The 12,637-nt window shown below is 38.2% G+C and overlaps 1 protein-coding gene across 4 annotated transcripts in view; it reads right to left on the reverse strand.

The window, feature by feature from the left end:
* LOC125965704 (protein diaphanous homolog 1) overlaps positions 1-11,825 on the reverse strand; it is a 35,307-nt gene extending 23,482 nt beyond the window's left edge. For 2 of the 4 annotated variants that reach the window (XM_049733580.2, XM_049732175.2), the window contains exons 1-2: positions 11,684-11,825; positions 10,937-11,063 (exon numbers count right to left, since the gene is read on the reverse strand). In XM_049733580.2, coding sequence (XP_049589537.1) covers positions 10,937-11,035 — 99 coding nt within the window. In that variant the 5' untranslated portion in view covers positions 11,036-11,063; positions 11,684-11,825. Of the gene's footprint in view, positions 1-10,936 lie in introns of all 4 variants that reach the window. The other 2 variants (XM_049726772.2, XM_049719395.2) reach the window with 2 other exon arrangements.
* Between the last annotated feature and the right edge of the window lie 812 nt (positions 11,826-12,637).

Below are 12,637 nucleotides of genomic sequence, written 5' to 3' on the forward strand. Positions count from 1 at the left end.
TGTATACTGTATTATCTTTTAGAGGTGTTCGATATGGACAAGCGTGTGCGTGTGTGTATACAACGTAAAAATCAATATATCCCAATAAAGCATTTTTCCTTAAAATAACATGAAATTAACGTCAACTAAGATCCGTTTTGTGTTTATTTGGAAATCACACACACATAATGAGGAAAAATTACTTTAAAAAAATAAAATAAAACAAACATCCAATGGCCAAAGAAATACCATTGGAAATACATTGTTCATTATTTTTGACACACCTGGTTAAGAAAGGTTCTGGAGCTTCTAATAAATTCAGGGAGGTTTTTTTTTTTTTTTTTTAAATGCTATCGGACTATAATTTAAGAGGAACTTTCAACCTTTACTTCAAGTGCATTTATTCAGTTGGGATGGGGGGAATCTCTCATAGAGAAATAATTATTTTACACCAATTCATGTATGCCGCAATTATACGCACCCCTGATGTTAATACTTTGTAAAAACATTCTTTTGACAACAAAACAGTACCTAATTTTCTATTGCTTGACAAAATGGGAGCATATAGAAAGAGGGATTTTTGAACATATCTTAAAATCATCTAGTGACCTGGCTCCTCTCTTTTGCAATCGCTTTTTTAGCTCACTTGACAGACTTTCAATGGGGTTGCGTCTGGGGACTGAGCAGGCCATGGGAGGAGCTTGGTTCTGTGTCTGCTAAACCACTTACACGTATAATGTTCAGTATTCGAGAATGCTTCTGCAAACAAAATGAAACAAAATGACTATTGAATTTTAAGCCTTTTAACACATCTTACCCGGTGTGCCAATAATTATGGAGGGCATTATATCTATAACTTTTTAGTCAGTGCAATGTAGTCAAGTGCAAAGAATTAAAATAAATACGAGAAGCTTTAAGGAACACAAGATTGCCAGCTGGTTCTGAAGGCGTGACTACTCTAAACAGAGATGGAGGCTGAGAATAACATTGTGGCTGAGAATAAGATGGTGGTGGACTGGTGGTGATTCACTGTGCCATCAAGCTAACCATGTGGGTTTCGTTTGCTTACCATGTTCCCATGGCAACACTGTGAGCTGAATTACATCACACAAAGGGAAACGGTTTGACGCAGCCACACCTCAACAAACCGAACAGCAGGAAATGACACACTTCTGTGCGCACTTCTATTTTGTGTTAAACATTTTTTTTAATGTGCCTCTCTTTAAAAATGTTGATTCATAACCCATAAACCAGGAAAGGCATCTTTTTATTGCACAGTTCATCAAACTTGTGCTTCGCATAGTTACAAATATAACAATTAAAAGCGTTGATAGTTAAAGATATAAGAGCATAGTTATGAAATAAAATGTAAATTACTAAAATTACCAGAACATAAGAAATAATAATATATCAAAACAAAGACCCAATAGAGCAAACATTTGCAGACTTTATTGGATTTTGTCGAAATGACACTTTAGTGGAAATCATTAGGCTCACTGGCCTTGTGACAACAGGCTTCACAAGTGATTCAGTCAGAATAAAATAGGCTTTGCTAGCAATTCAACACAAGCTTGAAGACAACTACAGTCCCTGTATTTGACATACCATCAACACTCAGCACCACACTCTCAGCAACAAACTGCACAGCCCAGATTATAAAGATTTATAATCAAACAGTTTTCTGTCTGTCTGTCTGTCTGTCTGTGTCCGTATGTGCCCGTCTGTGTCCGTCTGTGTCCGTCTATGTCCGTCTGTGTCCGTCTGTCTGTGTCTGTCTGTCTGTGTCCGTCTGTCTGTGTCTGTCTGTCTGTCTGTCTGTGTCTGTGTCTGTGTCTGTGTCTGTGTGTCTGTGTGTCTGTGTGTCTGTGTGTCTGTGTGTCCGTCTGTCCGTCCGTCCGTTCGTCTATGCGTTGATTTGATTTCCCTCAGTGGCAATCAAAAACACCAAGACAGACATGGAGCTGAGAAAGGGAAATTATGTTAACTAAAACTAGTTTCCCTCCCTTCAAATATAAACGGGCTAAAATGGGGTGAGTGTGGTAGATAGGCTTAGTGTTGTTACAAACAACAGTGTCAGATTAGCAGTAATCTGGCCAACGGAGACTGAAACTCACCTAATACCTCCCTTGGTTACACAACAAACGCATTATCAGTAAGGCTCAGTCGATCCAGTTGAGTGTTTATGCACAATACACCTTACATAATTGTATGCAATAAATTAAGTCTTTAGTAATTTAGTTGTACATATTAAAAAAGCAAAAGGTATTTTTGATAGCCAAGCGATGCCCCATTTGGGGGTTCACGTTGAACAGTGTAGAAAATATCAAAAGGTTTGGATCACTATTTGCAGTGGTCGGAATTAATAGATAATCAACAGGTAATTAGGGCCTGACTGATTAGAGCCCTTCTAACGTTGGTAAATATAATCGGTAAATTGGTTGATTTTTTTTCCGTTCAGTTGTACACAGATGGTGATACTCGTGCAGAGGTGAGAGTTGACCCCCCACTATTCACAGGGCTAGCGAGCGAACCGGCCCATATAACTGAATTGAAATGCACTGGGAGATTTTTTCCTCACTCTTCAAATTCTTAAAAAAAAACACTGATGAACATTCAATTTGCATTTTCCAAGAATAACAGGGAATGGGGGGGAAGAACAAAAGATAAAACAAAATTTAAAAAAAAAAAGAATGTAAACCAGTGGGTGCCAAAATGAGCATGGACTGTAATGAAACAAAAATTTGTAGCAAACTTTTATTTCATCATTATCTATGACGTGTCAGTTGAATAGAGTCATTCAACAGTTTTGCCAAACTTTACTGAATGGATTCTAACTTTCACAAGCAACACACACACATACACATACTAACACAAAATGACAAAGAGGATAGTGAGGGTTTTCTGTGCAGTTTGTTGGTAAACCATGGTGTCATGGTATCACAGTGTTCTCCTCTAACCTTTTAAAAGCCTTATTCTTATACAAGTTTGAACAGCTTGGTTTGTACTTTGCTTTACAAAATTACTTTTGTGCAGTGAAACATGTTTAAGTGTTCTTATCGAAATTTTAAAATTCTGTTCAGTTAGATAGTATTTGACTTGTGCTGTGTGTCGCAGAAAAAGTATAACTGCATTTTGCATTTAAAAAAAAAACAACGTTTTAATTAAAGTAATACTGTTAAGGAGTATGATCCTCAAAGTTCCAAACCGGCGCTAGGTCAAGTACTAAAACTATCCACTACGTTTTTAACATTATCCATTCATAACACCAAGCATTCTGACCCCCAGAGTTTAGAGAACGAGTGTAAGCATATTTATTAGCTGCCTGCTAGTACCTCGTTGCACAAGGGACGGGTAAGTGGAGAGCAATAAGAGTATTCAATAATGGGGAAGAATAAGAATGTATCCTGTTTGCTATTTTTGCACAACTTCCTGACACAGCCTTCCAAAACACAGTCATATCGCATGCGCCTGTGTAATCTTGTGTGCACAATACACACAAGTAGTCTCAACACCGGTAGCATTAACAAGTTGTGGGTTTAATAGATATATATAAATATATATAAATAGATTATATATATATATATATATATATATATATATATATATATATATATATATATATATATATATATATATATATATATATATATATAATAGCTAAATAAGAGAACATTCGCTACAGTTTGCATGGGTGTAATGTTTTTTCTTGAATAACAAAGACATGCTCAGTTGAATTCTGACTGTATCATTGTGGCCATGCGACATTTTGTATATTACAGTATATTACAAATATTGTTTGATTACTGTGCCAACGGTCGTTAACGCCTCTCCACAAAATGCAGATTCAGTTTCAAACAATTCTGATGCAAGTGTGTTGGTTTTCAAAAGTAAATATAAACAAAATAATTTGAATATATAACTATGCAGTCTGAACATGTTTTGTCAGCAAATTTACAGTAAACGCATGCTGGCAAAATGAAAACACATTTAAAATGTCTCATTTGCATATGCTAGCCTAAAAAGAACTAATTAAGATACATGAAAACAATTCGACTGAATTTTGTTTAGAAGTGTGGGTACGAGAATTACTAAATGTTTGGTGGTGGATTTTCTCAACACTAAGCATTCAAAGAGAAAAACATCAAGCCGCAACTTTAAACTATATTTACCTGAGGAGATTACGTAACTGATCGAAAGAATAAACCAGGTAAAGCAGAGTACAAAGTAAAGATACTTGACTCTGCATTCCTTGGAGCGCATGCCTCAAACAAATTGGTCAACAGCACCTTCATTACGCAACACTGCTCTCACGTCCAGTCAGAACAAGCACTAAAGAAATCCAAACAGGCCTCTGCCATCATTCATAAGCACAGAATACTAAACATTCCTCAGTATGCGGAAGGAACCACTGTATGAGATGTACACAGTAGATACACGCAGATAGTATGTTACAAGGTTACATTACGTTTATTAAGAGAACTAAGAGTTGGAATGAGAGAATGAAGGCCACTTTTTTTAAAAAACTGCTGCATTCTTTGGGGGGGTTTAGCTGCTTCGTGTTTGGAGGCAGCTTCGCGCTGACTACAAAACATAATGCTGCAATCAGGGCTTGTGCTTGGATTTTCTTTTTATATATCAAACATTACGTCGAAGGAATTTTTTTTACTGACATCGATCACGTGTCCAACACGACTCATATTGATATTGAATTATCTCCCAGCTTGAAGTTGAAAACACAACTACACATTCATGTGCGATCAAAAATATGAATTCATATTATTAGGTCATCATGGACTGCAGTTGATTTTTCTGTTTGTTTTTTTTCTCGTGGAATTGAAAATGACATCAATGCTATTTTTAGACACAGCAGAACACCAGTATTACCGCAATAATTTCCAACCCTAGAGGACAAAGAAATCCCTAAGGTGGAAGGGAAGGACTATGAATATATTTGAAGTGCAGCACAAGTGAGATCACCACAGGGGTTTTGGTTCGTTTTGTCACAGCTTTGTAGTCGACTTTCAGTTGAAAACAAAAGACAGATCATCTAATTTCAATACAGTGGCTTTTCATGAATTCCAAATCAAGTCTGAGTGTCCTGTGAGAACCCTGATCCCTGTTTATAATTTGATAGAAATCACATTAAATAACTTCAAAATATAAACAAACATCTCACAAAACTCATAACTAGAACAAATGAAATAGAATTAAAGTGCAAGGACAAATAATGAGCTTCTTTACTACTTTTCATTTTGAGTCTGGCACCTAACCACTTTTCTTCTTTTGTTCAGTGTAACATTTACATCTAAAGATAAGACGACATACATAAGGTAGACATGGCCAGAACAGAGCAAATGCCCTTTCTCCAGCTTTTTCACCTTTGTTGAAATATAATGAAGGAAGAAGGCAGACCTAATTAAAACATTAAAGGCCATTCAATATTTATCTATTCCACCCTTAGATGCTGCTGCAACCTCAGCAGCCTAATAAGTCACACTAATGATGACGCATATTATGCACCCTATTCTGCAACTAATAAAGTCAGACGAGGGAGCAGAAATTCTACAAATAGTATGTTAAAAGATACTACTTATAGTGTTAAGATGTTAGTAGAGCATCATTTTGGTCCAAAAAGTTCAGGCACCCTTGCTAATTTTCAAAAATCCATCCATCTTCTTCTGACCTTAATCTAAATATTGACTGAATGTAAACATAGTTAATCTAGTCATTCCTTCATGAGAATACTTCAGAAGTGTCAGCAGTCATACAGTCAGAAGTGTAGCTTATTCTTCACCACAGAGGTGATCATTACGGATTTAGAAGCAACTGCAGGTGTCGAGCTGACTACCGTAATTTCCGGACTATAAGCCGCGACTTTTTTCCAAAATTTTGAACCCTGCGGCTTATAGTCAGGTGCGGCTTATATAAGATTTTTTTTCGTGATTTTTGTGATGACTTGATCACTTTTACTCTTAACACTATTATATACAGTAAAAGCTACAAAACAAACTGACAAATAACTCGTTTTCAAATCAGACGAGTAAAAACTGGTTAAATATTTTTTAAAAAAGATATTAAAAGTGAAGACAATTTGCAATTCTAGTAATGACATACGAATTTGACGCACAATTTGTCTTCGCGGGCCACATAGAATGATGTGGCGGGCCGTATCTGGCCCCCGGGCCTTGAGTTTGACACCTGTGCTCTAAACCCTTTCTCTTACTCTGCCATGTGACTCAGAGATTACACAAAGCAGTGGCGCTGTTTGGACCATCTGCATTGTATTAAAACCCAATCAATCAGCATTTAAATTCAATTCTTCTGACATTTTGCTCACCAAAAACAAGTTGTAATGAATGTGAACTTTTAATGCATTTTATTCAGAAGGTTACTTTGAACCCTGAGGCTTAAATGACGGCGCGGCGCACTTATGGATTTTTACGGCCTACGGCCTCCAGGGGGCGCTCTAGCAGGAAGCAAGCGCAAGACAGGCGAAGAAGAGATAATGCGCCGAAGAAGACGTGCTAGTTTGTGTTTACAACATTTCGCGCATCACGCAGAACGCGATCAAGACGGACATTACTGAAAGGACGCTTTTATACACAAACCGTCATTATGGGGGACAAAATAAATGCATATGATGCCGCTTTTAAGCTAAAGGCAGTCCATGTTGATGACATTGTGTTGCGGCACCCTTTTCTTTATTTCGTGGTCCCGTCTACTCTGGAGCTCTATACGTGTCGCTCGCTAGTTTAATGTAATTTAGCGCTTCATGCATGAATAAGATTAGCATGAACAGACCCTCATCATGGAAAATGCTAGAAGAAATGGATAAAAACGACGACGAAAGAGATACTGAGAAAGTGTGTGGCGAAGGATATCTAACACTATTCCAATCGGAAATTGAGGAGGAAAACTTCGACGGTTTCAGTGCAAGATGAAGACGATGAAGCTATTTTTTTACTTTTACTTTAACCAGCCCTGTTAGTGCTGTGTTACTTCCGTGTTGCTGCGGTATTACTGCCGCGTCACAGGCAGTGTTTGGAAAGAAATGTTAAAGTATGTTATTAAAACTTTAAAAAAGCTTTGTGTCCAGTATTTCTTTGTTAATAACTCGCGTGCACACTTCCGTGTTGCTGCGGTACTACTGCTGTGTCACAGGCAATGTTTAGAAGACATGTTAAAGCACGTTATTCAAACTTCAAAAAGGCTTTCTGTGTACTGTCTTTCTTTGTAAAAAACTCGTGTGCACGTGCGGCTTATAGTCCGGTGCGGCTTATGTAAGAAAAAAAAACTAAAATATCCCCGAATTTTTGCTGGTGCGGCTTATACACCGGAAATTACGGTATCTAGCTAGCTAAAGCTCATTGATAGCTAGTGTGGCTTAAGTAGCACCGACCTCTGACGTCCCAGCGTAGATGATGTAAGCACATTGCACCACATTAACGTGTATGCGTCCAGCCTAGCGGAGACTCCGATCTTGGTGAAAAAAACTTTCAAATCTGTGGTCTAAGTTTTGATATTTAATGTGATTTAATGCGTTTTAATGAGGCGCAAAGTGCAATTTTGACACGTAAACTGAAGCACAGTAGGTTTTGCTTTATCAAACTATTTTCAAAACCATGAAAAATTACCGCCTCCCTCACATTGCCTTTTTAGTATGATTAGCAATATTAAAGTAATGTTTCAATTGTATGGAAATACGTTACTGTACATGTTGTACTTGAGCTTGGTTTGAAGAAACTCATAAATATGTCAGAAAAATTATTATTCAATCATTTCCTGCAAGTGTTCAGCCTTATATGTACAGTATTTACATTTTATCTAGGCCTCCTCACTGAAACTTGTTGAGTCATTATGTTAAATTGGGCTTTTGCTGAGGTGGGTCCCTCAGGAAATGGATGCACTGTTGCACAAAGGCACATTCTGGCAAGATTTTATGCTTGACAAGAGGGTGCAATCATTGTTGAGTTGAACCACATGCTCCATGTTTGAAAAAAAAAAAAAAACAACACAGGCATATTGAGAAGTACTTTTGAATGCACGTTTCATATAGAAACTTGTTGGTTGCTTTGCCCGGTAGTATCACACTTTGTACAGTACTATGGCTCGATGCTCTAGCACACAATGGCCAAGACATGGCAAATGTAGAGTGTAGCAAGTGCTCGACAGTGCGCGCACTGGGGTCAGACTGCACACAGAAGGCAGAACGTGAAATCTGGTGAAATCTTTAAAAGCTCACAAATATCAGAGATGATGAGACCTTGCTATTTTACTGAATTACAATCAATGGTCCATCTAATGACGTATGTTAAAAACCCAAAGCATATAACTAGGCTTGCATCTTTCAGTTTAGTGGTTGTGATCTCAAATGTAAATATTCAATGAGATTTTAAACGCCCCCAAACTCGAATAATAAACTTATTATTTGGTACCCTAAGACATTTTTAAGTCATGGAAATAAATAGAAATATCAGTAATATATTAAATGTTATATGCTCAATTTTCCAAAGTGTTTGAAAATCTACCATGTATGTCAGCCATGTCCAAAGTCCGGCCCGCGGGCCAAATCCGGCCCCCGGTCATATTTCATACGGCCCACAGCTTCGGTCTTATAATGTATTATTCATGGCCCGCCTGCACTGTCAAACTGAATTTAAAAAAAAAATAAAAAATCATGAAACTTGAAACTGTAATTTCTCCTGTTACCAAAAGGTGGCAGCACCAGCGCTCTCTGCTCATTTCTGCCATGGCGACTGCAAAGAAAACGAGGAAAGTTGACATTGAGGGCCGTCGCTTTCAAGAGAAATGGGAATTGCAATACTTCTTCACTGAAAATCAAGGCAATTGTGTTTGCCTAATTCGTAAAGAGACTGTTGCCTTGTTTAAGGATATCAACCTAAAGAGACACCATCAGGCTAAACATGCTAACACATACGACAAGCTAACAGGGAGTGACCGCTCTGATAAAGTGAAGCAGCTTCAAGCTGAACTGGCATCACAACAGCGATTCATCAGGTGGGGCTGTGAGTCAAAAGTAAATCAAAAGTAAAAATTACTTATTAAATATTACGACGTGACCATGTTAATACTGTTGAAGTTATGAACCTGTAGACGTGACACAAACTATTACTTTCTGAAAAATATTGTAAATGACAAGAGCAAAATTCACTTGTTTTAAGTTTTAATAATAACAGACAACTTTGCATAACTTATAACTCCTGTTTAAAATGTTCATGAGGCAAAAATAATTTTAAACTCTTGTAAATTAAATTATTTCATACAGTTTGTTCAATGTTATCTGACTCTTCCGATATGAATGAAAGGCAGAATTTGTGTTTTTAAAGTTGTTCACATCTGCCTGAGTGGCTTATATTTGGTTATTTTGTCATTCAAAAAATAAAGACAATGGGGACAATGAAATTTGTTTCATAACAGTATGTATTTGCATGAAATTTCTGTAGTTAAAAAATGTCTGAAAAAAGTATTGGCCCCCGGGCCCCTTCACTTTATCAAATCTGGCCCTCCTTGCAAAATGTTTGGACACCCCTGATGTATGTTATAAAAATTGTAAATAGTATCCTTGTAGTATTTTGTTTTGAACCTGTCAGCTAATATTTCACTACTTACAGTGACACTTTCAGCTTTTGTCTTGGTTTCATTCAATTTTTTGTTCTCTAAAATAAGTGACTTATTGCAACATAGTGGTAGGGTGCTGATGAAATATGTATGATTGCCACATTTCAGTTAAAAGTGTGATGATGCAATGTAGTGTTTTTAAAGTTGTATTATACGTCGATTAACTTGTTCTTACACTTGTATAACAGTTATGAATGTTAAAATTGTACATAAAGTAAGACAGTGCAGTGTGTGCGTGTGCGTGTGCGTGTGCGTGTGCGTGTGCGTGTGCGTGTGCGTGTGCGTGTGCGTGTGTGTGTGTGTGTGCGCGCGCGCACGTGCGGTTGTATGCACGCGCGCATGCTGCATAATAAAAATTCTAGCAGAGCAGATTCAAACATCAGTGTGTCAGCATCAAGGACATTACTCAAGTCTGTGGAGGGCACCATAGTCATGCAAACACAAACTGGTGTACACAGTGTTAGCTCTGGGCCCAACAGATTTCGTCTATGACTCATGTTTACTCGTACTTCTATCAAAAATATGCGCATGTTGGCATTCCTGAAACATTCTGTAATGTCTGTAGCTTTAGCTTCTTATTTTGTAATGGAAACACAGAGTAAAAAAAAAAAAATACTTCCTGCAATGGAGCATTTATCAAAGACACAATAAAAGGTGACTCTTCGGGAGGATGAGTGGTGTTCTGAAAAACAGTATTCAGTCCAAAATGCATATTTGGTACGACTGTTTACTTTGCGATCATGTGTCCCCTCTCTATGGTTACTGATTGTCAGTGTGTGCGTGCTATCACTTTCCACCTATTGCTAGATATGACTTATGAATTACAACACAAGTGAGCCTTGCCTGGTATGTTGACACCTCAGGTGACTCACATGCATGCTCACTCCACACGAGGTAATGAAGAAAAGTCAAATGATTTAACCTTGCCAATATAAGTTCATTTCACACTGTGACATTGATTATTGAGTGATTAAACACAATGAAATTATCTCAAGTTTATAATAATGCATTTGTCTATTTTGACACACACACATCTCCAAACAAAACTTACAGAAACTGACATTCATAAAGTACAGGATCCCTGGGTACAAAGTGCGAAGGGGGAAGGTACTTCCTTTTATTTTGAAACTTCCTCTTGTATATGATAAATATAATAATATGTACAAACAGAGCTGGTGTTAACGTTCAAAACAGCAGCTTGGTGGCTTTGTAGTCTCACTTAAAACGCAAATTTAAAACAACAAGCGACATGAGCGGCGAAATCATGACCGCAAACTACATGTATTTTGCCAGCTAATAACGCTAATTGAATACTCACAAATTTCTTTTTGCCCTCTCCATCCTCGTAGCTCTTCTTTGACTTCTTGTCTTTCTTGGGACCAGGAGCAGAGGCGGCGTATCCCGTGGATGGATCCATAGTTGTGGAGTTAATCCTTTTCCTTCAACTGGGAGTCAAAATAGTCTCAGCGTGGAGACACTCGCTCAAAGCAAATGACTGATCTGGCGAACTACCTAGACAATAGAGGCCAAGTCATAATAATGATAATAATCTCGTTGGGCCTGAGTTGGCGAATCGGCTAACTAGCCACAATTAGCACAGAGTTGCTAATGATCTGGTCCCGAGCCAAAATCACCGAGCGAACTCCTTGCTAAGCCGCTTGCCTGCCTGTCTTCCAGAAGGAGGGAAATTCAAATTACTGCAGATTGTCGTCGGGAACTGCACAGAAGGAGCATTCCAACATATTTATCATATATATATATATATAGATAGACACCACTTCAGTCGCCCCACCGGCAACAGAGTGTAACGTAAACACAAGTTAGTTAGGAAATAAGTTAAATTCACCAAAGTTCAGAGCGAACACAGCTAGCGTTAGCGTGAGCTAGGCTACTTTTGCCGGCTACACTAGGTGTAGTAACCGACTAAAAAGTCCAGAAATTGGCAATGGGAGTGCCTCGTCAGTGTTGCCGTGGCACCACCGAGGCGTCCACTTGATTGTCCATGCCTGTAACTATCAATTTTTCAATTCCTGCATGACAGCTGTAAAGAGATAACTTTGAATACCGAGCCAGTCGTCTTCCTGAACTTTTCTTCTGACAGTCCGCCCGAGGCGTTTGGGGGGGCGGAGACAGCGTCAGACAACTTCACCTGAACTGCTTCCTGGTTGTGCTGCTTGAACTCGAACTTTTGATTGAATCTTGCAACTTTCAGACTAGTGATGTGCAGTCCAGTTATTTTAAGTGAACTGAATCTTTAGGATAAGTTCACTCAAAAGTTCAGTATTTGTACACAAGGCAATCAACAAAAAGACCTGAGCCTCCACCAGGTGGTTAAATAGTAGACTGCACAGCCTGTCAAGGCCGGTCCAGATATATCATTGCTGTCATCGTCAAGGACAGCAAAAGCCCAATTCTTGGTTATCTACTAAGCTCATCCTGAGTTTTTTTTTTTTTTTTTTTTTCTCTGATCTGTTGGCAAATTGGTCGGGCCCAACAATCGTAAATGTTACTTTTCATTATTTACGATGGCGCAGTCTGTCATTTGTAGTCAGGGTCAACATCAAGTTTGTCCGAGCCACAGACTCTGTGATTGTAACATGAAACAGTATTGCTATCCAATTAAGAAGCGATTTGAAGGTTCATAGATGACGTAGGCAACAATTCTGATTAGGCCAACAAAATAAAAGAGCGACTGCTCACAAACGTCCAGGTTCACAAATGGTCACAAATATGTCTTCATTAGGTTGAAAGTTTGTCTCACACTACATTCACCACATTGAGAATGACAAGAAGAGTTCACCACAGCCATGATGAACATCTGCTAAACTGCTGTGGTATAGAATTGCTATTGCGACGACACATTATCAGTAGGGTAAAAATAACCTGTCTCACGACGGTCTAACCAGATAAGCTAACAGCCAGCCGACTGGTGCTACTAGCACAATTGATTTCAATATACGTGGGGGTTTCTCTAATTTTTACGGTTAAGATGTTTCAAAATTGTTTGTGGCACCCTAAC

Source organism: Syngnathus scovelli, chromosome 1 (assembly GCF_024217435.2).
Source record: "Syngnathus scovelli strain Florida chromosome 1, RoL_Ssco_1.2, whole genome shotgun sequence".
Classification (NCBI taxonomy): Eukaryota; Metazoa; Chordata; class Actinopteri; order Syngnathiformes; family Syngnathidae; genus Syngnathus; species Syngnathus scovelli.